The sequence below is a fragment of the Pelobates fuscus genome, chromosome 1, assembly GCF_036172605.1.
Source record: "Pelobates fuscus isolate aPelFus1 chromosome 1, aPelFus1.pri, whole genome shotgun sequence".
NCBI classification, from domain to species: Eukaryota; Metazoa; Chordata; class Amphibia; order Anura; family Pelobatidae; genus Pelobates; species Pelobates fuscus.
In genome coordinates this window covers 126,395,541-126,421,100 of record NC_086317.1, presented here as the reverse complement: position 1 = coordinate 126,421,100, position 25,560 = coordinate 126,395,541, and the positions used below count along the sequence as shown (strand labels likewise).

The following is a 25,560-nucleotide window of genomic DNA, read 5'->3' as shown; positions in this document are numbered from 1 at the left end:
TAATGCATGCATGTTCTGTTATTATTAGTAAAATAAACGCTTGTAGATACAGGGTTTCATATGGGCGTGTTAAATCAGAAGTTCTAGTCACATACAAATTTAAAAATAACATCCAGATGAGAACAATTAATTTGTTTCTCAGCAGAAATGGACACTGTGGTAAAATGGTATTATTATTATTATTATTATTATTATTATTATTATGGTATAATGGTACAATGGAAGAACAGATATATGAAGGCGAGAGTCAGAGGTGAATACTTACACCTACAATGCATATTATCAAGCTTTATGAAGTGTTTTGTAGTCATCACTGTCTCCACCTGTGGTGGCTTTAATATCACAGTCACGTTCAAAACATACATTCCTACAAGCTTTATTCAATGCCAAGATTTAGCATCTAGGATTACTTTCATATTAAGATGAGAATATGTTACCTGAATTGTGGTGGGCTGTGCACTCCATTTACAATTTGGTCTCTTGCAGCTTCAGTACGGAAGACATTACACCTTACCTAGGACAAATAGGAAACACATATATGAGGTTTTATATATATATATATATATATATATCAGTAACATGTATAATATTAATAACACAATATATTAAGCTTAATTAGCTTTGGACATGTATGGACATCTGAGGATTGGTTGAAGTTAATGTTTTTTGCCGGAACTACAAGTCATAAAAATGTTTCTTTTTGAACAGCATTCTATAAAGCTTGCTTTTTTTTGTGCATTCCTGGTTTCTTGTACAATTGGGTCTCCAAATTATTAATTGAACATATAACCTGTGGGCTAATAACTAAATGTTCAGGCGTCCAAATGCCATCTTTAAAGAAACACTATAGCGTTAGGAATACAAACATGCATTCCTAACAATATAGTTAGGTTACCAGTCACCATCCCCTCCACGAAGCAGAATGGTGATTTTACTCTCCTTTACTCCCTCGCTGTCTAATCTCTGTGGTTGAGACCATCAATATTGATGATCTCAGTCAATCCAATGTTTTCCACTAGGAAAGCATCGGGAGGCTAGTGCATACATGCGGCAAAATGCCTTGCTGCGCCAATCAGATGGTTTCTATGAGAACATCTGATAGAATTAGTCGAGTTTTACTCTGCTATTTCAGAAGAAGCACCTTTGGTGGCTGAGCGACAGCCAGTGGAGGCATTTAAATCCTGCAATGTAAATATTGCCATTCCTCAGGGTTAAGTAGACAGGGACATGGCGCCCAGACCATTTCATTAAAATTTTATCATGAAAAAGAATAGTTGACTCTTGCTAAATATCTATTTAATCTACACATTTTACGTCTCTAATTATTGTGTGTGTGTGTGCGTCTATATATACACAATAATTAGAGACTATATATATATATATATATATATATATATATATATATATATAGTTAATACAATGTTAAACAAAAATCTGCCAGTCAAGCCATAAGACTTGCTTTTCCCACAGAAATCATGAATCTGCAGTGGTGTTACTACCGCAAGGGATTCTGGGTGGGCATATGCAAATTAGCTTAACAAAGAATCACATTTTTGCCTCATTCCATTTTAAACATGGATTCCTTTTAGTCTGTGTTTGCTGTATACAACAGCTTGAAAAACAACTTAGGAAAAGATGCAAAGCCAGTAAACCATTCATGGACAGCTGTTTCGTTGTTAATGCAACTCATCAGCATGAGGTTGGTTACTGGTTTGCTTATTGAGGCTTGGTAGTGCTTGGGATTTTGAGCGTCAAATCTTGTGTATTATATATATATATATGAAATTATCTAATCTCCGGAAATCACCATCAACAAAATATACATATTAATCCAATATTACCTGGGTGCTTCCATCGCTTAAATATAAATAGTAAAGAAATAGAGCACTCCCCATGGATTTTTAAATGTGTATTGAAAAAGAAATCAACGTTTCGACCCTCCTGGGTCTTGAAACATTGATTTATTTTTCATATATATATATATATATATATATATATATATATATATATATATATATATATATATATGACATTAAGTTACCCTGGCAGCCAAGGAGAGTGGACTGGAATGCGTATGAGTGAACAATGACGACTTCACTGTACTGGTCAGTAGGAAGCTAGACACTGTTGAGTGAGCATGTGTACTGTGTGACCATCACATTCAAAATGAGCTAGTAGAGCAGTGAATATGCATCAAATTTTGCGTTTAGCTTGAACATTTCTCAGCGGAAACTATTTGGATGATTCAGAAGGCTTTCAGGGATGATGAAATGAGTGCAGCGCAAATGCTTTAAAGATGGTTTAGAATCTTCAACTTCTGGCTTTTCCAAAAACTAGAATTACTTTGAAAAGGAAGAGATTTCAGGAAAATACTACGAGGCAGGTGACGGTGATTCCAACAAAGGATGTTGCAGAATGTTTTGAACAGTGTAAGAGACTCTGAGAGAACTGTGTAAAGTCCCAAGGTGCCTACTTTGAAGGGCGTTATTTTCCTATGTACAATGCTTCTTGTATCCTCTCTATTTTTTATATTACATGGCTGGATATCTTCCGGTCAGACCTTTTGTATGTATATATATATATATATATATATATATATATATATATATATATATATATAGAATATCGGATGTCCCGCACTCAATTTTCCGGTCTTGTACTTGCCTCGGTGCTGCCTCAGCCGTTAATGTAAACAAATAGAAAGGAGTGCACTCGAGAGGGCTTTTTTGAAAAAATCAATGTAGTTTATTTTGCAAACGTGCAAACATTCAGAAACGATCAAGTCGACGTTTCAGTCCACGAAGGACTTTTATCAAGACAGTGAATAGCGGGAAAAATAGTGATTTAAATACGGTAGAGCAGAGTTTGATTGGAGAGTGAACTATACGAAAAAGAGGTTGTGACGTAATCAGTGCTATGTCAGAGGTCAGAAAACGTTATCTCAAAGTAGAGAGATTAACCCTGTGGAGTGTGAATAGTGAATGGAAAGTAAACAAATGGATTGCCGAGATGTGGAAATTCCCATACTCGAACATCCTTAAAATACAAGGAAGATCTATAGAAAAAGGAGGATAAGGGTGCCGCCCCAACATACAGATCTTATAAGAGATCTAAAAAGTAAATATATATAAACCAACATAGTAGATATCAGTAAGGGTAGCAGACCAATCCCATAAAGGGAATTCAAGGACCTAGAGAAATGCAGTCATCAATATCGAGTAACATATACGCAGTATACAACAGGCTTGGGTTACATAGTCTGTAAACACTAAAAAGAAAGAAACAAAAAAGTTACTGTGTTATCCTGATAAGGCTATTTGAACCAGCAACAATTGAACACAACATTATCTTTTCAAAATAAAGCAATTCAACGGATTGATCTCATTTAGTCCCCCTGGAGACAGAGTCCCCAGTGTAAAAATCCAAAAGGCTTCTCTCTGGAGAAGCAATGTGTCTCTATCACCCCCCCTCACCGGGGTCGGAACATGTTCAATGCCCATAAATTTCAAGGTTGGTAGTGAATGTCCCATCTCGAGAAAATGTTTGGCTATAGGAGTAGATGCAATGCCACTGGAGAGTGCTATTCTGATAGTTGACCTGTGTCCTCTCATTCGTTCCCTTAAGTCATTAGACGTTTTCCCAATGTACATAAGGCCACAGGGGCATGTGATCCGATAAACGACATGTGTTGTAGTACAGGTAATCCGTTGTCGTATCTTATATTCTTTGCCAGAATGGGGGTGAAAAAAAGATTTTCCGGGTGTCATATTGTTGCAAGCTGTACATTTTAAGCAGCGAAAGCAGCCAGGATTCTGTTGTGTATATTGACCCGGGGTTTGTATATCTGTATGGACCAAGTAGTCCCTTAAATTCTTATTTCTCCTATAGCTTATCATAGGACTTTGCTGGAATATCACAGGTAATGTTTTGTCTTTTCTGAGTACTTCCCAATTATTCCGTAGCTTTTCAGATATATCCCTAGACTGTGAGTGATAAGTTTGGGGAAAGGTTAGTCTTGTCTGTGTGTTCTTTGCCGTGGGTCCATCTGTATATATTTGTAATGCCTTAGAGTATGCTTTTTCCAATATAAATCTTGAGTATCCTCTTTGGGTGAATTTTTCAAACATCTCTTGTACCTGTGAAGCAGCCTTAATGGAGTCCGAATTATTCCTCAGTACCCTGATGAACTGGGATACCGGGAGAGATTTGATAAGGTTGGGAGGATGATGACTGGTGGCATGTAGTAACGTGTTACGATCAGTCTTCTTCGTAAACAGAGTGTAGCCCAGTTTGTTGTTTTCAATGTAAATCCGAAGATCCAAAAAGTCCATCTGTTTGTTGTCAATTTGATATGTTAGTTTAACAGGTGAGTCAAGCTGATTGAGTGACTGTAACATATCAAGTAATGTTTGTTCTTCCCCAGACCAGATAATGAAGATGTCGTCGATATATCTGAAATACTTCAAAATATATTGGCCGTATTCTTGTAGGATGTATCGCTGTTCATAGATATGCATATATGCATTCGCATACATAGGTGCCATAGGGGCACCCATAGAGGTCCCCGAGATTTGAATGTAGAATGACTTCTCAAATCTGAAGTAGTTTAGTGTGAGACATAGTTCCAGTAGTTCAAGGATATATTCAATTGGAGGCTCGATTTTCTCTTGATGTTGTGATAGTACTTGTTGCATAGCAAATATTCCCTCTTCATGGGGAATGATGGTATATAGACTACTTACATCAATAGCCGCCAAAAAGATCCCTTGTGGAGGGAGTTCAATGGATCTCAAAGTAGTTATAACCTGTGCAGAGTCCTTCACATAAGTCGGTAATGACATTATCGGTTTCTTGAATTTGGTGTCTAACCATTTTCCAATGGGTTCCAAAAGGCCGCCAATTGCAGACACAATTGGTCGGCCTGGTGGGTGCTTCAAGTTTTTATGGACCTTCGGCAGTGTATAAATAATCGGGCACCTCGGGTGGGTTTCAAATAAGTACTCAAACTCAGCAGTAGTGAGGAAGCCTGATTCCAAGCCGCTCTGTAGTGTCTGTTGAATGGTCTTACTGAATTCATTCACTGGGTCTACAAGAGTATACTCATAGACCCTCGTATCCGATAATTGTTTGAGGATTTCTGCCCTATAGTCTTCATATTGTAGAATGACTAGTGCACCACCCTTGTCCGCTGGCCGTATAATAATTGACATGTCATTAGCCAAACTTTGTAGAGCCTCTCTTCCCTACATCCAGAATTCACAAATTCCAATGGGAAATCGATCAATTTAAGTTCAATAGAAAACTCTGTTTAGTAGACTACTTCAAAAATTCTAATTGGCAACAACAAACCAAAGAGGTGGAAATTGAACGATTCAAGTTGCGAAGCTCATTTGACCCCAGCACCTCTAATACCACACTTAAAACTTTCTCTCAAATGCTTAAGACTGATACAACAGAAGCACTGATGAATAAAAGACAGTCCAGATCCAACATTTCCAAAAGCGAAAGAGAGGCTCTACAAAGTTTGGCTAATGACATGTCAATCATTATACGGCCAGCGGACAAGGGTGGTGCACTAGTCATTCTACAATATGAAGACTATAGGGCAGAAATCCTCAAACAATTATCGGATACGAGGGTCTATGAGTATACTCTTGTAGACCCAGTGAATGAATTCAGTAAGACCATTCAACAGACACTACAGAGGGGCTTGGAATCAGGCTTCCTCACTACTGCTGAGTTTGAGTACTTATTTGAAACCCACCCGAGGTGCCCGATTATTTATACACTGCCGAAGGTCCATAAAAACTTGAAGCACCCACCAGGCCGACCAATTGTGTCTGCAATTGGCGGCCTTTTGGAACCCATTGGAAAATGGTTAGACACCAAATTCAAGAAACCGATAATGTCATTACCGACTTATGTGAAGGACTCTGCACAGGTTATAACTACTTTGAGATCCATTGAACTCCCTCCACAAGGGATCTTTTTGGCGGCTATTGATGTAAGTAGTCTATATACCATCATTCCCCATGAAGAGGGAATATTTGCTATGCAACAAGTACTATCACAACATCAAGAGAAAATCGAGCCTCCAATTGAATATATCCTTGAACTACTGGAACTATGTCTCACACTAAACTACTTCAGATTTGAGAAGTCATTCTACATTCAAATCTCGGGGACCTCTATGGGTGCCCCTATGGCACCTATGTATGCGAATGCATATATGCATATCTATGAACAGCGATACATCCTACAAGAATACGGCCAATATATTTTGAAGTATTTCAGATATATCGACGACATCTTCATTATCTGGTCTGGGGAAGAACAAACATTACTTGATATGTTACAGTCACTCAATCAGCTTGACTCACCTGTTAAACTAACATATCAAATTGACAACAAACAGATGGACTTTTTGGATCTTCGGATTTACATTGAAAACAACAAACTGGGCTACACTCTGTTTACGAAGAAGACTGATCGTAACACGTTACTACATGCCACCAGTCATCATCCTCCCAACCTTATCAAATCTCTCCCGGTATCCCAGTTCATCAGGGTACTGAGGAATAATTCGGACTCCATTAAGGCTGCTTCACAGGTACAAGAGATGTTTGAAAAATTCACCCAAAGAGGATACTCAAGATTTATATTGGAAAAAGCATACTCTAAGGCATTACAAATATATACAGATGGACCCACGGCAAAGAACACACAGACAAGACTAACCTTTCCCCAAACTTATCACTCACAGTCTAGGGATATATCTGAAAAGCTACGGAATAATTGGGAAGTACTCAGAAAAGACAAAACATTACCTGTGATATTCCAGCAAAGTCCTATGATAAGCTATAGGAGAAATAAGAATTTAAGGGACTACTTGGTCCATACAGATATACAAACCCCGGGTCAATATACACAACAGAATCCTGGCTGCTTTCGCTGCTTAAAATGTACAGCTTGCAACAATATGACACCCGGAAAATCTTTTTTTCACCCCCATTCTGGCAAAGAATATAAGATACGACAACGGATTACCTGTACTACAACACATGTCGTTTATCGGATCACATGCCCCTGTGGCCTTATGTACATTGGGAAAACGTCTAATGACTTAAGGGAACGAATGAGAGGACACAGGTCAACTATCAGAATAGCACTCTCCAGTGGCATTGCATCTACTCCTATAGCCAAACATTTTCTCGAGATGGGACATTCACTACCAACCTTGAAATTTATGGGCATTGAACATGTTCCGACCCCGGTGAGGGGGGGTGATAGAGACACATTGCTTCTCCAGAGAGAAGCCTTTTGGATTTTTACACTGGGGACTCTGTCTCCAGGGGGACTAAATGAGATCAATCCGTTGAATTGCTTTATTTTGAAAAGATAATGTTGTGTTCAATTGTTGCTGGTTCAAATAGCCTTATCAGGATAACACAGTAACTTTTTTGTTTCTTTCTTTTTAGTGTTTACAGACTATGTAACCCAAGCCTGTTGTATACTGCGTATATGTTACTCGATATTGATGACTGCATTTCTCTAGGTCCTTGAATTCCCTTTATGGGATTGGTCTGCTACCCTTACTGATATCTACTATGTTGGTTTATATATATTTACTTTTTAGATCTCTTATAAGATCTGTATGTTGGGGCGGCACCCTTATCCTCCTTTTTCTATAGATCTTCCTTGTATTTTAAGGATGTTCGAGTATGGGAATTTCCACATCTCGGCAATCCATTTGTTTACTTTCCATTCACTATTCACACTCCACAGGGTTAATCTCTCTACTTTGAGATAACGTTTTCTGACCTCTGACATAGCACTGATTACGTCACAACCTCTTTTTCGTATAGTTCACTCTCCAATCAAAACTCTGCTCTACCGTATTTAAATCACTATTTTTCCCGCTATTCACTGTCTTGATAAAAGTCCTTCGTGGACTGAAACGTCGACTTGATCGTTTCTGAATGTTTGCACGTTTGCAAAATAAACTACATTGATTTTTTCAAAAAAGCCCTCTCGAGTGCACTCCTTTCTATTTGTTTTTATATATATATATATATATATATATATATATATATTATTTTGTCTTTATATTCACAGCCTCTAGAAATAATATATGCAATCTTAAAACGATGTGTAATTACAGTTAAAACTTCAACAGAAAAGTTCCAAAGTTGCATTAACTTACGTGTGCATAACTCAAGAAAAAGAGCTGATTATTGGTGAGTTCTAGGCCAGGTAGAAGCAACTCTTCTTTTCCACTTCTGGCATTATTAATCCATTTTCTGTAAGCCTGATTAAAAGAAGCAGTAATGTTCCTCTATTATTTTTTATCATTGTAATTTGGAAATAAAATAAATAACAGATTTCTTATAACTAATCATGTTGTCTATTTTTTTTAATATACCTCAAGTGGTAATATATACCTTTATATATACACATTTTTAAAACCTTTATAACTTATTTTAAGAAATTTTATTTAAAAAAAAAAGACAGTGTAGTGTTTGTGCACAAAATGAGCTAATTCATGCTAGTAGCGAAGCAGATATAAAGTAGACACTGAAATGAAATGCAAATATTGGGAAAATGTGATAAAGACAGACTGTAAAGAATGTGCCTCAAATCAGAATACACAGAGCCAAATTAATGTATGTGCAGGAAGCTACAGTTATAGACAACTAGGATACAGTGACTTACTGTACCCCAAAAATGATTCTTTTACTCACCAAAGTGGACAAAACTAACATTGAAATACATAACCCCTACTTTGTCTTAGTGTGTCTAATGACTGCGTTAGAATTTCACTGAAATTCCATCACTGCCAATGTGCGTGTTTCATAAAGATTTTACCTTTATTAAATACAATTTTGTAGGGGGTGGGTGACAGTGCCAATTTTACCACATGACAGGAGGCTTCATATTTGCATAACTTTCTTTACTATAAATCTCCAGCAGCACAGATAAATCAAGTCAGTTTAAACCAATTTAAAAAAAGTAACGTCCCATATATAAGAGAGGCCAGCCCCCAATTCTTCCTCTTTCTTTGCTGCTCCACACAGAGGCACAAGTCAGAGTACTTGCTCCTGATAATACTTTCTTACATTGTGTCATTATTGCTGGTACATTGGTTATTATTGCTGGTATTGCTGATTATTCTTTGACACTTTGCCTGTCACTTGTTTTTCTCACTACTTCTAGGGGTCTTTTCCCCCTTTTGCGGTTTATGTTCCCCTTACTACCTCTTTTCTCTAACCTCTCTGGGGTCTCCCTTCATCATTATACCTAATCCTGTTACTAACCAACGGCCGTGGCCGGTTATCGTGCCATGGCACTTCTCTCTCATGGGGACCTTTTCCTCTCTCCTTACACACTAACTGGGGGTCAGGTGCACGAGAGACAGCTCTTTCCCTCATCTCACTCTCTCATTTGGACCAGCAGGAGTTTTTCCCGCCGGGTCCTCACGCGCGGTGGCCATCTTGAATCTCGCGAGAACGCAATATTCACGGCGCCCATTTTTTATTTCCCCTGCAGGCACTGGGTGATGGCAGGAAGCCCAGACTTACCATGGGGAAACGCATAGAGCCTACTCATTCCTGTGACAGATACAGAGATCGCTGACAGGAGCTGCAGACTAACCATAGAGCTGAATACACTACAAGTTGCTCATTGCTCTTCATCTAACTGTATACAGTGGCATGCCTATTTATGGAATATGGATTTTAAATGAACATAGATATTAAATGGATACTGTATGGGTGGTAAATATCATATTGAAATCTGTGACTGTACGCCTGGTGCACAGACAAGCTGACACAGCTGCATGCAGGAGTGGCCCCTGCTGTCATAACACACCCAACAGCCTTTCCCCGGCCAAAGGCCTATTACTAGAGTCTGATCAGGGTTATCCCTGCCAGCGGTACCAATTATTATCAAACTTGCTATAGGTACCGCCCAGGGTTGGGGACTTAGGGGTTATCCCTTTGGCTATTGAAGCCCCTGCGCTTCCAAACAATTACAAGGGTACTCCCCTTATACTATCAACCACTCAATACAACCGGTATTTAAACAAGAGCCTGCCTTACATAGTCTCTAGTGGGGACCAAATAAGATACCTGATACCAGGCTACCCCCAATTGCCCTGCGCTAGGGGTGTAACATATACGTCCTTTTCCCACAGGACGATACTGAGTGATCATGTCGGATTCCCCTCCACAAAGCCAAGACTTCCAGGTGGTTATTAACGCTGCAGTGGCATCATCCAGGGAGAAGGCAATAACTGAAATGCTAAGGCAAGTTCCGTCTGAACCCACTACACAAGATATGGGGATGACACCACATGACGCGGAAGATAATTTGGGCTCAGAGGCTCCTTTCAAGGAACTCCACTCCCTGTCAAAATGCCAAAGAGCTGGGCTCCCCGTGCCACGCGCTCAGGAAACAAGGAAGACTCCTGCTAAATGTAGTAAGAATGCACCTCATTCTGTAGCACCCCCACCAGTGCTTTCCTCGGAGGATGGCGAGACCTACCCCTCAGCGGCTCTAGATGTCATTGATTAATAGCATGCAGATGTCTCCGAATTAGAAGACTAGAATAACTGGCTAGACATGGCCGCTTCTGACTCTAAATACATGAAAGAATCATACGATGGAGAGTCCTTCACCCAGGAGACACTGGACTCCTTCACAGAAGATGATAGGCAGTTTCTGGACACACAGGGCTACCCTCTCTTTGATCCATAAACCATTCACCACCCTGGGTCCTCCGAATGAACCCTACCACCACACCTGCCAAAATTTGTCTACTACTGCCTACGCAAGCCCCTAGAGCGCGGGGTACGCACCCACATGAGAGCTGAATGCCCACGCCCAAGTCTGCCAGACAAAATAGCGTTGACACCAGAGTTTGACCAGACGGTCATGGTATTCATGTCAAGAATCGGCCATAACCCTCGTAAAGGGGTTGAGAAAGGCCTAATGTCAACACAGGACAAACTGCTGGATCTGTTGGGCCCTATCGCAAAAATCCTTTACTTCGCAGATCTGGCCCTATCACAAGGTACCCAACTCAATCCCAGCACGTGCGGAAAGACGCAAGATGGCTCTCATCCGAATAGATGCGAAGTTCATCAATATGGCACTCAAAGATTTAGGATCCACTGCAAACTGACAACTATTTGGCTACTCTTATCGCCAAACTGAAGAAACATGTCTCTTTATTCACCACCCTAAATAAAGTGCAGTCATCACTGAGACAACTGTTTTGCCAACCTCCAGGCCAGGGTGTTTTTGGATGGGCTGGTCGGCAGAGGAGCCGAGCCACAGTCGATTCTGGAATTCAGGCTCCAAACCAAACCCTCCTTCCTCATCGTTCTATGTGACATCAACCTCATGGACACCAAACTACTACGGAGGTATGGACAGAGCCAGAGGTTAACAAGGAAGAGGACGAGGACGTTTTCCCTCCAAAGGAGAGTCCAAACCTTCATACCAATGTCTCTATTTTGACTGCAGGCAGGCTCTCCATTTATTTACAGAAATGGGAGGAGATCTTGTCAGATGCCTGGATCCTACAGACGGTACGAGGATACGTGATCGAATTTCATACACGATCATACCAGGCACACCGACCACCACCCCTGCGTACATCCGCAGACGAGTCGCTGATCGATGAGGAAGTCCGAACCCTTTTCTCCAAAGGCACGGTAGAACCCGGACAGGGAGACAATGACTTCAACATATTCTTAGTTCAGAAGAAGCAGGATACTTGCGTCCCGTCATCAACCTGCGACAACTCAACTACTTCCTGTTGTACTATCACTTCTGGATGGAAGGGATTCATCTGCTTCGCGATCTAATTCTAAAGGACTACTGGATAACTCGATTGAACCTCAATCCTGTTGCAAGTTCCTACGCTTCCGATGGCATGGTCAAACATGCCAATTCACGTGCCTCCCGTTTGGACTCGGTTCAACCCCATGGTGTTTCACAAAACTCCTGAAGCCGGTCATGGCCCGTCTTCGATCGCTAGGCATAAGATGTATCATCTACTTGGACGACTTCCTATTGTTTTTCGACACACCGTCACTACTCAGATTGCAGACTAAATTGGTCGTAGACTTCCTCGAATCCCTGGACTTTGTGGTGAATCAAGACAAGTCTGCGATGATACCCTCTCTCAAGTAGTCCAATTTCTGGAGTTTGAGATAGACTCAACCTCCTGCACGCTCAGACTGCTGATCAAGAAGATCGCTGCCATGAGGAAAGAAATTAGCAAAGTGTTACGCATGGATAACGTTCCATTACGGCTCCTAGCTCCTATCGGCCTCCATTCAGGTGATATATCGGGGGCCGCTGCACTACAGAGCCATGCAACGTTTGAAAGCACGCTCCTTGCATTCCGGGCTGTCTTACGATCATTGGAAAGTTCAGACGGAACTTCATTGGTGGCTCCTCCACATGCAAGCCTGGAATGGGAAAGCCATATTTGGTCCCACACCGGATTTCGTGCTGGAATCTGACGCCAGCCTATGGGGCTGGGGAGCTCATTGTGCAGGATCCTCTACAGGTGGTCCCTGCTTGGAAGAAGAAATGGATTTGAACATCAACTGCTTGGAGTTGATAGCGGGCTCCTTTGCCATGCGCAGTAGGGTCAGTCACATGTCCAACTGCTGCATACTGCTACGCATGGACAATATCTCGCCAGGGCAATATATAAATCGCCTGGGAGGAGCTCGATCCCAGGCTCTGGCAAAGGTGAACAAAGATATCTACAGTTTCTGTCTATCCTGCAATATCACACTGAAAGTGGAATACCTACCGGGAACTTCCAACCTCACAGCGCATTGATATTACCGACATTGGAGGGACGACAGCGACTAGTGTCTTAACGAAACGATATTCAATACTCTATTGAATCTCAGAGGTCCACTGATTATAGACCTCTTTGCATCTCTAATCAACTGACAACTTCACAGGTTCTTCAGTTAGCTACCAGGCACGGAATGCGAAGAGGTGGTCGCATTTCTCCAGAACTGGCTGAAACAGGGAGCCTATGCCTTTCCCCCCCCTTTTCCATTCTGGCACGGGTGATCCACCAGGTACGGACTCAAGGATGCTCCTTACTCTTACTGACACCCCTATGGCAGAGCCAACAATGGTTTCTGGAATTGTCGAGCGACTATCCATTCCTCGTACTGTCCTTTCCACTTCTGCTGACCGACCCGCAAGTGGAACCTCACCCCCTCGTCCTACAAGAACATCTGGAATTAGTAGCCTGGGAGATTTCAGGGGATCATGGTCAACAGATGGATTATTACAGGATCTATTATGGGACTCATGGGCACCTGGCACTAGATGCTGCTATCTCGCAGCCTGGAACAAATGGTCTAGCTGGTGTTTGGGGGGGGGATTCTGATCCCTTTACAGCACCTGTTCCTATGATCTTTTATCACATTCCTTTTCCTTATAAAGTAATGAAAAAGATCTCAGGCACTAGATCTTTTTCATTACCACATATTTCTTGGAGTTTGCTGACCCTTGCTCAGTAGCACCCTGAGTTGGTATATTGCGACTGAGTGCGACCCTACCTTTTGTTTATTCCTTTTCCTTATGACATTTATATTGATCCATCAATGTCACGCGGTCCGTGATCTCGGCTGCATAAGTCTCCCAGTGGGTCAAGATTCTTTGATCTGCAGACTACTGAGAGATATATGCTTATCACGCCCACCAAACACCAAAATACTCCAGACTCTGGGATGTTGAGGTGGTCATGCGGTTTTTACGAAACTGGACGGACAATACATCTTTGATGCGCTACATAGTAATTACTGAACCTTTCCGGGTTTCTCAATCAGGTCATCTTCTCGTGTCTTATGCCAAACCACACAAACCGGTGTCTACGACTACTCTCGCAAGATGGGTATGTTGGATACTATCCTGGGCAGGCGTCAAAAGCATCTTTTGGAGCTCATTCCGTATGGAGCCCGGCGGCTACACACGCTTTTACGTCGGGTGCATCTCTCATCAACATCATGTAATCGGCGGATTGGTCTCAGGAAGATATGTTTCGAGTTTTCTATTTTTGTCCTTCTCATGCTTCTTTTTCTCTTCTTGATTAGCGTTAAAAATGCAAATATAAAAACCTCCTGTCATGTGGTAAAATTGTAGATTATGGTAACGTAGTGTACCTATAATCTTACTTTTAGTAATGACAGGCGGCGAGTATTTACCCCCCCTTATTTGTCCCCCCATACCCTTTTTTCAAGTTTCTCTCATATTTGTCTCTCTTTTCCATAGTATGGTTGTTTTATGTGTTTGAACACAATTATCAGAATGTACATGGGTAAATTTATATTTACTTGCTTACTGTCATTATACTAGATATATAACTATTCGTATTGCTAGAGTCTAATCTTTTGATAATGAGTACTGTTCACAGTATATATATTACATGGAGTACACTACAAGTTCCTTTAACTTGTTTCTTCTTCTTTTTAGGATGAAATACCATGTAATACCAGGTGGACAAGTTCCGGCTGTCAAAGAGAATTGTTTCTGGACTTAACTGGACATTTATCAAGTTCATCAGTTCTTCGTTCATGTAAAATTAACTATCTTCATTCACATCAAAGAAAGAGGAAGAATTGGGGGCTGGCCTATTTTATATATGGGACGTTAGAAAGTTATGCAAATACTCGCCTCCTGTCATTACTAAAATTAAGATTGTAGGTACACTATGTTAGCATAATCTACCAAATTTTTCAAGACACACAGTATTTTAATATTCTGATCTTCAGAATTGAGAGTGAGATAGTGAGATATTGTACTACATATCTGCCTGACTCGAAAGGTCTTTTGCTGAGTGACTATAAGGTAATGAATATCTAAACGACCTCTGTATCTACGGATATGCAACAGTTATCAGGGCCGGCGCATCCAGTAGGCAACTTAGGCAGTCGCCTAGGGCGGCACTTTGGAAAAGCCTATAGAGAATCTCAGGTGGCTGCAGCTCTGTCCAGGCCGGAACATCCATTAGGGCGCACCAGCCCAGGGGCGCAAGATATGAGGGATCGGCAGAAGGGTAGCGCACAGCGCTCCCTCCTGCCACTCCCTCAGTATAGCCTGGCCGAGCTCGCTCCGGTCCGCGGTACAGGAGCATCTGTTTCCTGTACCCGGTCGGATGACAGGAAGTGTTCACTCAGTGAGCACTTCCTGTCATTCCGTCCGGGTACAGGAAACAGAAGCTCCTGTACCGCGGACCGAACCGAAGCTCGGTCATGCTACACAGGGTAGGGGGGGTGAGGATAATGGGGGGGGAGACCACTATGGGAGGGAGGGGATGAGAGACCACTATGGGAGGAAGGTGGGAGGTCACAAGAGACTACTATGGGAGAGAGGGGGGTGAAGGAGAGACCACTATGGGAGGGAGGGGGTGGAGGAGAGGCCATTATGGAGGGGGCGGTGAGGAGAGACTACTTAGGGAGGTGAGGGGGTTGAGCAGTGACCACTATGGTAGGGGGGTGAGGAGACCACTAAGGGATGTAGGGGGGTTGTGGGAGAGACCACTATGGGAGCGGGGTAAGGAGAGACTACAAAGGGAGGTGGAGGGTGAGGAGAGACCACTAAGGGAGGTAGGGGGTGGAGGAGAGATCACTATGGGAGGGGGGTGAGAAGAGACCACTAAGGGAGGTGGGGGGTGGAGGAGAGACCACTATGGGAGGGGGGGTGAGGAGAGACTACAAAGGGAGGTAGGGGGTGAGGAGAGACCACTAAGGGAGGTAGGGGGTGGAGGAGAGACCACTTTGGGGGGGTAAGGAGAGGCCACTATGAGAGGGAGGTGGGGTGGAGGAGAGACCACTAAGGGAGGGGGGTTGAGGAGAGACCACTAAGGGTGGGGGGTGAGAAGAGACCACTAAGGGAGGTGGGGGGTGGAGGAGAGACCACTATGGGAGGGGGGGTGAGGAGAGACTACAAAGGGAGGTAGGGGGTGAGGAGAGACCACTAAGGGAGGTAGGAGGTGGAGGAGAGACCACTTTGGGGGGGTAAGGAGAGGCCACTATGAGAGGGAGGTGGGGTGGAGGAGAGACCACTAAGGGAGGGGGGTTGAGGAGAGACCACTAAGGGTGGGGGGGGTGAAGAGAGACCACTAAGGGTGGTGGGCGGGTGGAGGAGAGACCGTTATGGGGGGTAAGGAGAGACCACTATGGAAGGGAGGGGGGTGGAGGAGAGACCACTATGGGGTGGGGGGTGTGAGGAGAAACTGGACGGACAATACATCTTTGATGCGCTACATAGTAATTACTGAACCTTTCCGGGTTTCTCAATCAGGTCATCTTCTCGTGTCTTATGCCAAACCACACAAACCGGTGTCTACGACTACTCTCGCAAGATGGGTATGTTGGATACTATCCTTGGCAGGCGTCAAAAGCATCTTTCGGAGTTCAGGGTGGGGGGAGAGGAGAGACCACTAAGGGAGGTGGGGGGTGGAGTAGAGACCACTATGGGGGGGTGCTGAGAGGAGAGACTACTAGGGGAGGGAGGGTGAGGAGAGACCATTAATGGAAAGGGGGGATAAGAGGAGAGACCACTAAGGGGGGGGAGTAGAGACCACTAATGGGGTGGTGGAGAGGAGAGACCATTAAAGGACAGGCGAGGAGAGACACTTAGGGGCAGGGGAGAGCTTTAAGACACGGAAGGGAGAGCTCTAAAGGACAGGAGGCAGGGGAGAGCTCTAAGGGAAGGGGGTTAGGAGAAAGCCATAAGGGACAGGGGGAGCACCAAGGGACAGGGGGTATGAGAGAGCTCTAAGGGATGGGAGGGGGAAACTCTTAGAGACAGGAGGAGAGATCACTAGGGAGGGGCATGAGAGAGGAGAGACCAATAAGGGATGGGGTGGGGGAGGAGAGCTCTAAGGGATGGGAGAGCTCTAAGGGGCGGGGGGGAGCTCTAAGGGATTGGGGGCAGGGGAGAGCTCTAGGGGATAGTGGGGCGGGGAGAGCAATAAGGGACAGTGGGGCAGGATACAGCAGTAAGGGACAGGAGGGGAGAGCACTAAGGGAAAAGGGGCAGGGATATAACTAAGGGACAGGGGAGATCACTTAGGGACAGTTGGGCAAGGGAGAGCACTAAGGGACAGGAGGGGAGAGCACTAAGGGACAAGAAGGGACAAGAGGGGAGAGAGGCTGAGTAAGGAGGGAAAGAGAAGGACAAAGAGGCAGGTAGGACTCAGCCCCTATCCTACCGCACAAACTCTCTATTTCACACTACACGTACTCAATGCACCCCTTACAGACACACACACGGCTTTCCTTGCATACACAGAAACACATCTTGAATCCCTTACACATACAAACGCAGATTCACACAATGCATCCCTTACACATATTCAGAAACACACAATACATCCCTTACACACAAACACACACTGCATTCACTACACACACACACTGCATCACCTACACAAACTGGTATCCCTATACATTCCATAAGCACACACTTTAGATCCTCTACAATAACACATAACACACACTCCACGACCTGTGAGCAAACTCATGGGTGGAACACACATGGGTGTGCAGCACTTGCATTAGTTCACATGGCAGATCATATGGGTGGGGCATTGAATGTCACATGGGGGGGGGGGGGCAGCACATTTTTCTTTTGCCTAGGGCAAAAATCCTTGCACCAGCCCTGACAGTGATTAGACTACTAAGTGGGAAGATTTACTGGGATACTCTACATATTCACAGACTCAGAACTGGTTTCTGTATCTGCTCCCTTCAGGACAATTTACAAGAACATAAGCAGTTACCAAAAGGTTTTAAAACAATAAAAATAAAACTAGATGTCTGCAACTAAAAAGAATCCGGTGTATCATTAATAGCAATTTATTAATTACCGTATACAGTGAGATGTTAAAAAATGTCATGATTGTTCAAATATATTTACAGAAAGTGTTCAGGATGATTGTTTGTGCTTACCCTTATTCTAGCTGACTCATATTTTTTCAAAAGCATTTTTAACGGCACTAAGCACCATAACCATAACAGCGAGCCGTTTAGGGGAGACTGCAATTATATACTGTTATACTAATACAGAAGGTCAAACTTTAATATTTTTTGGACATTATTTAATAAATGAGGAGTATGATGTCAGTTACCCTGGCTGACATAACAAAGCACTGAGCACATTGCAAATGGTTGATTGGTTGCCTCTGCTTCACACCTCCCGATCCTCAGCTACGCCCATCTTTTCCACATCCAGCTACGAAATTTGTATTATTGAAGAAAAGTTTCACAGATAACCTGATAGCATCTGGAACCAGGCTAGAGGAGCCCATTGGGAAATTCCCCTATGATCCGATCCAGCCATTTTAGCCAAGGAACATTATTCATCTGTGATCAAGTACTTTAGTTGCATCTCCCATTGGGAGTTTTGTTTTTTACTTGGAAAGGGCCGAATTTGAAGATTGGATGGGATATGAGTAGCACATAAGAAGCTGAATTCCAAAAGAACACCAAGGTAACAAGTTTGGAGGGTAGTATTAATGGTAGACTCCGTGACCTAGAAAAGAGATTGATGTGGGAGTGCTCAAAGGAATACTCTGGGAACTAACATAAAAAGTAAATGTTGTGTTTATACATTTTTGCCATATATTATTGCTTTGTTGTTATCTGTGTTTAAAAAAAAAAAAAAGGTTTTCAAGCTTTCTGAAGCATACCTTTACCTTTAGCCGTGATTTCTCTTTTCAAAAAGCACCTTCTTTATAAGATGTATTCAGAGTTTATACTCGGCAATGAGAGACCAGTGTGAGCTGAGCTGTTGAAGTGACTCTGCAACCACAGCCAATCACTGCCCTGATCTTATCTTTTATAATATTTAAATTCCATAATAACAGGAAAAGGTACAAATAACAATAGGGCAGTAATTGGCAATGGCTTGAGTGATGTCAACAACTCAACTCACACTGATTTCTCACTGACTCTTAAAGTAAGAAAGGGGGCAGTCATCTAGCTAGAAGTAACAAAGAGGCACTGGCGGAAATTTAGGCGGGGCAGCCAATGCCTCATCAGTTGTCCTTTACAGTTGAGACGGAGGATGATCAGGAGTTTAGACATACCTCTAATCAGGAGTTTAGACATACCCTTTAACAGCGTGACTGAGGTTCTATCAGATCGACAGAATTCCGGTCACTTCCTCCCAGCCAGCAGAGCACCATGCGAGCATTCACAAATAGAACCTGCAGTCAAACGCCAACACAACATTCAAATACACCCCTTTTTTTAAATGCCAACATTACCTACAAACATACCAATGCATTCAAACGCAAACACTAGACACAAACGCACCCTTGCATTTAAACACCAATGTTACACACATATGTACACCTGAATTTAAACGCCAACACTACATACAAACACATCTGCATACAAACAGCAATACTACACACCTGAAGTTGAATGCCAACATTACATACAAACACTCCACTCTATTCAACTGGAAACAGTACATACAAATACCTTCCTTCATTCACACACACAAACTATATACAAAAACATGCTTAGATTCAAACGCAACAATGCTGACATATACAACCCGGCCTGTATGGGCAAATGGTAGATCATCAGCTGGTAAAGCGTCATGGGAGTTGCGGATCTACCTTTTAGCCACCTTTGCGCTAGAGGCGGGCAACATAACTTTTTACACCAGGACCCTCTTTACATTACCCACTGCCAAGAGGCAGCCAAATCCAACAGTGCAATATTGATGTAGCATACTTAAAGGAAGCAAGTAAGATAAAAAAAAGAGAGACAGTGAAAGGTTTCTTAAGTTGTCCGTAATTGAGGGAAGTCTTTTATGTCCAACACTAGGCATAGCACTGCATCCAGAATAACAGCAGATTCAAAGCACAATGTGTGCACCACAACTACAAAACTGTGCTCTACTGTTTGTAGAAAGTTTTTAACTCACTTTTCCAAATATGACATCTAAACTGTGGTTAGTAATTCAATCACCCATTACATATACAAACATAAATTAGAAAGCAGTCATGTTAACAAAGTATAATTTTAATATACAAAATATATACCCTGAAAGCTTCTCTCATTCCTCCATTATCTGCAATATTTTCAGCCAAAGTTTTTGTTCCCTTCACCTAAAAAAGACATTGTTAAATAAATAAATAAATAAATAAATAAATACATAGAGTGTCAGTTTGTTCTTTGGAATTAAGTAGATGAATGAAATACAGCTAAATAAAAAAAGACATCTTCAGGAACCTCAGAGCCAAAGATTACCAAGTACTACAGACTTCAGCAGAAAATGTACACTGTTTAATGAGGTTTACGATCATTAGTGTCATACAAAATCTGAACACGCTTTATGAAACATACACCTATACTTGATTTATAATGTAGCTGCATACTATTTTACTATGAACTATTGAACAGAATATTTAACAGAACATCAAGTTTTTATATTATTTATGGTAATTATGCATCTTAACTTTTAATAGAGGAAAACGTATATTTATATTGTAGATATTTATATAACTAAAATGTAATAAAAATATAAAATTGCTCTAGAAAAGCAGCACCATATATTTATAATTCAGCATTGCTCACAGTAGATGTGCATGTATGTATAAACACAGCTACATACAAACAATGAAGTCTGTGATTTGTACTTTTGTCTGACTCTGGTGGTTTTATCATATTTGACATAGAATAAAATCTATTAAAAAAAAAATTACAAAGATGTCATTATGCTAATAGCGTAGTATCTTAAAAGAAAGAATACAATGATGTAATAACCAGCACTTTTTAATACATTAAAACATGTGTTACAAATAATGAGTTCTGTTGCTTATGAACTAAGGCCTTGTTTACATTCCAGACGATCATGTTTTTGACTCCTGATAAGTCATTTAACGGGTTGGATTTATGCAATTACAGCAGTTCGAGGCTTATCTGAAGTCCAAAAATATACCCCAGCAGGCAGTTAAAAAAAAAAAAAAACCTATGGGGGACAGTAAAAAAGCCCACTTTTGTACAAGTGAGGGTTTAAACCTCCCTTAAACCACAACCCAAATTTCCATGGGTCAAGGCATGTCCACTAAACAGCACTCAGTGCCTGTTCACTGTAATAAAAGACTGGCGACTGGCGACTTGCCAGCAATTGCTGCCCAGTCGCTAGTAACATGCAGGGTGGACCTGGCACAGGTTCCCCTCCTACCTTCAGCTTGGGGGCATTGCTGGAGGCCGAAGGAGAGGGAGAAGGTAAAAGGTGTAGGTAGGTCAGTAGCATTAACTAGGCTGTACTTAAAGTAGACTGCAGAAGCCTAATAGGGAAGATAGAGGGTGAGGAATATATAGGTACACTCCAGACAGGGGTTACAGATTTATATAGAAGCAATGGCTATGATGAATATACACATATAGGGATAGATCAGGGAATATCACAGACTTGGCCCTCAGATAATAGCAGAATCAGGGCAGTCACATTCATTCATGGAAATAATGCAGCACTGGTAGAGATCAGCCTGAAAAATTACATTGCATTTGGGAGCCATGCAGTTTTATCCCTCATGGTTACGTGCATCAATAGCAATCTGAAGAGATGCAACACTAATGCAGTATAATGTTGCATTTGCAAATGCTATTAAGGTGAATTAGGCTAAAGCACTTGCAAATTTCATAATATAATTATATGAGTTTTCACTTGATAACATTTTTGGCTAGAAAAAAGCTCTACCCCACATATGTTCAATAAATGTAAAATAATTTTTATTTACATGTCATAAGCTTTGCCAACATTTCAGTCCTCAAACGGACTTTCATCAGGACAAACTAAGGACTGGAAAACCAGGATTAACACACCCCAAAGTGACAGAGAGACTAATTGACAGTGAGGCTAAAGCCCTGGTGATATTCATTCATAACAAAATATTTATATACGGACACTACACTAATCTCACACCCCGTGCCTCCTCGAAGACATAACAAGTGAAGATAAGCAAATAACTTTCAAATAAGTGAACCGATTTATACAAACCCGATCCCCACCAAGGGAACATCGAAGTTGCATATATTCACCACATAAAGTAATGACAAAGTGAAAGATATATACTGATATAATAGACCCAGCCCAGGCAGGAAAAATCAATTGCAGACATTACTAATCAATATATGAGGCTCTGGCTAAACATAAAGCAAAAACTCACATAAAGGCATAATTAGAAACTGGAAAACTCTAGAATATCTCAATAGACAAAAACAATCAATTGCAAGCATAATCAATAAATGCATATAACGACAGATCACTGAAGGAAATCTCAAAATGTGCATTAGTCGAGCACACTGAAATAAATACAATGTATAACAATGTAAGCCAACATCAAATGACATCATAAAGAAACAACAATTGCACCTGAAATATTAAAAAGAAGCACACATTGCAAACATAACATCTCAAGTTTGCTATCAGAGCATTAAGTCATACAGAGCAATGTGGCTCCAACCCAGTAATTAGAGCAGCATATTATTCATGAGAAACATACTATTTAAACAAAAGATAAATGGTAACCATGTCAATACTGTAATGACCATATAAAAATTACCATAAAGCAGTACCCGAAACTGATCCAGGGTCCCTAGATATCAATTAGTCAATTCAGCTGAACCCCAGTATTATACTAAGCATACTTACCAATTCCTGCTCAGGTGAGAGAGAATACTACATATAGAGGGTTATTGTCCTTAACAAAATCTTTTGGTATCTGCATTTATTGATTATGCCTGTGATTGATTTTTTTTTTTCGCCTAATGAGATTTTCTACAGTGTTTTAGTTTCTAATTATGCCTTTATGTGAGTTGTTGCTCTATGTTTAGCCAGAGCATCATATATTGATTAGTTATGTCTGCAATAGATTGTTATCCTGCCTGAGTTGGGTTTATAATATCTGTATATATATTTCACTTTGTCATTACTTCATGTAGTGAATATACGTAACTTCATAGTTACATAGTTACATAGCTGAAAAGAGACTTGCGTTCATCAAGTTCAGCATTCCTCACATATGTTTTTGCTGTTGATCCAAAACAAAGCAAAAGACGCAGTCTGAAGCGCTTCCAATTTTGCAACAAACTAGGAAAAAATTTCTTCTTGACCCCAAAATAGCAGTCAGATGTCTCCTTGGATCAAGCAGCTATTATCCCACAAATTAGAAATTGTAGCCCTGTATGTTATGTTTTTGCAAGTATTTATCCAATTGCAGTTTAAACATCTGTATGGACTCTGATAAAACCACCTCTTCAGGCAGAGAATTCCATATCCTTATTGCTCTTACTGTAAAAAAAATGTATTTGCCTTAGATGAATTCTCTTTTCTTCCAGCCTAAATGTGTGACCTTGTGTCTTATGTATAGCCCTGTTTATGAATAGATTTCCAGATTATGGTTTGTACTGGCCCCAAATATATTTGTATAATGTTATCATATCCCCTCTCAGGTGCCGTTTTTCCAAACTAAAGAGATTTACCTTTTTTTACCTTTCTTCGTAACTAAAATGCTCCATTTCTTTTATCAATTTTGTAGCTCGTATCTGCACTTTTTCTAGTGACATGATATCCTTCTTTAGAACAGGTGCCCAAAATTGCACAGCATATTCAAGGTGTGGTCTTACCAGCGATTTATAAAGAGGCAAAATTATATACGCTTTTTATAGTGTTTTTCGATGTTCCGTTGGTGGGAATCGGGTTTCACTTCTTTTAAAGGTTTTTTCTTATCTCCACTTGTTATGTCTACGTGGAGGCAGGGGATTGTGGGATTAGTGTAGTGTCTGTATGCACAGGTTTCTATGATTACGTATCACCTAAGCTTCGGCTTCACTGTCAGTTGGTCTCTCTGTCACGTAGGGGTGTGTCTTGGGCTGTATAACCCTTATGAGGTTTGAAATATTGACAAAGCTTATGAAATGTAAATAACATTTATTTAGATTTATTAAACACAAGTCAAATGAGTGCTCTATATCTGCTATCATAGATTCTTTAACTTGAGGTTTGCACTGTGGCATAGGATGATACACATGATTTTATTATGATGTTATATATACAGTCAGGTCCATAAATATTGGGACATTAACACAATTCTAATCTTTTTGGCTCTATACACCACCACAATGGATTTGAAATGGAATGAACAAGATGTGCTTTAACTGCAGACTTTCAGCTTTAATTTGAGGGTATTTACATCCAAATCAGGTGAATGGTGTAGGAATTACAACAGTTTGTATATATGCCTCCCACTTTTCAAGGGACCAAAAGTAATGGGACAGGTGTGTGTTATTCCCTAATTATCCCATTTACAAGGAGCAGATAAAAGGTCCAGAGTTCATTTCAAGTGTGCTATTTGCATTTGGAATCTGTTGCTGCCAACTCTCAATATGAGATCCAAAGAGCTGTCACTATCAGTGAAGCAAGCCATCATTAGGCTGAAAAAACAAAACAAACCCATCAAAGAGATAGCAAAAACATTAGGTGTGGCCAAATCAACTGTTTGGAACAGCCTTAAAAAGAAATAACGCACTGGTGAGCTTAGCAACACCAAAAGACCCAGAAGACAACGGAAAACAACTGTGGTGGATGACCGAAGAATTATTTCCCTGGTGAAGAAAACACCCTTCACAACAGTTGGCCAGATCAAGAACACTCTCCAGGAGGTAGGTGTATGTGTGTCAAAGTCAACAATCAAGAGAAGACTTCACCAGAGTGAATACAGAGGGTTCACCACAAGATGTAAACCATTGGTCAGCCTCAAAATCAGGAAGGCCAGATTAGAGTTTGCCAAACAACATCTAAAAAAGCCTTCACAGTTCTGGAACAACATCCTATGGACAGATGAGACCAGGATCAACTTGTACCAGAGTGATGGGAAGAGAAGAGTTTGGAGAAGGAAAGGAACTGCTCATGATCCAAAGCCTACCACCTCATCAGTGAAGCATGGTGGTGGTGGTAGTGTCATGGCATGGGCATGTATGGCTGCCAATGGAACTAGTTCTCTTGTATTTATTGATGATGTGACTGCTGATAAAAGCAGCAGGAGGAATTCGGAAGTGTTTTGGGCAATATTATCTGCTCATATTCAGTCAAATGCTTCAGAACTCATTGGACGGCGCTTCACAGTGCAGATGGACAATGACCCGAAGCATACTGCAAAAGCAAGCAAAGAGTTTTTTAAGGGAAAGAAGTGGAATGTTATGCAATGGCCTAGTTTATCACCTGACCTGAATCCGATTGAGCATGCATTTCACTTGATGAAGACAAAACTGAAGGGAAAATGCCCCAAGAACAAGCAGGAACTGAAGACAGTTGCAGTAGAGGCCTGACAGAGCATCACCAGGGATGAAACCCAGCGTCTGGTGATGTCTATGCGTTCCAGACTTCAGGCTGTAATTGACTGCAAAGGATTTGCAACCATGTATTAAAAAGTGAAAGTTTGATTTATGACTGTTAATCTGTCCCATTACTTTTGGTCCCTTAAAAAGTGGG

The 25,560-nt window shown here is 41.4% G+C and overlaps 1 protein-coding gene across 1 annotated transcript in view; it reads right to left on the bottom strand.

The window, feature by feature from the left end:
• The window catches only part of PHEX (phosphate regulating endopeptidase X-linked), a 231,325-nt gene that overhangs the window by 2,261 nt on the left and 203,504 nt on the right, over window positions 1–25,560 (bottom strand). The window contains exons 19-21 of the mRNA XM_063450262.1: window positions 20,105–20,170; window positions 8,204–8,308; window positions 438–514 (exon numbers count right to left, since the gene is read on the bottom strand). Coding sequence (XP_063306332.1) covers window positions 438–514; window positions 8,204–8,308; window positions 20,105–20,170 — 248 coding nt within the window. The remainder of the gene's footprint in view (window positions 1–437; window positions 515–8,203; window positions 8,309–20,104; window positions 20,171–25,560) is intronic.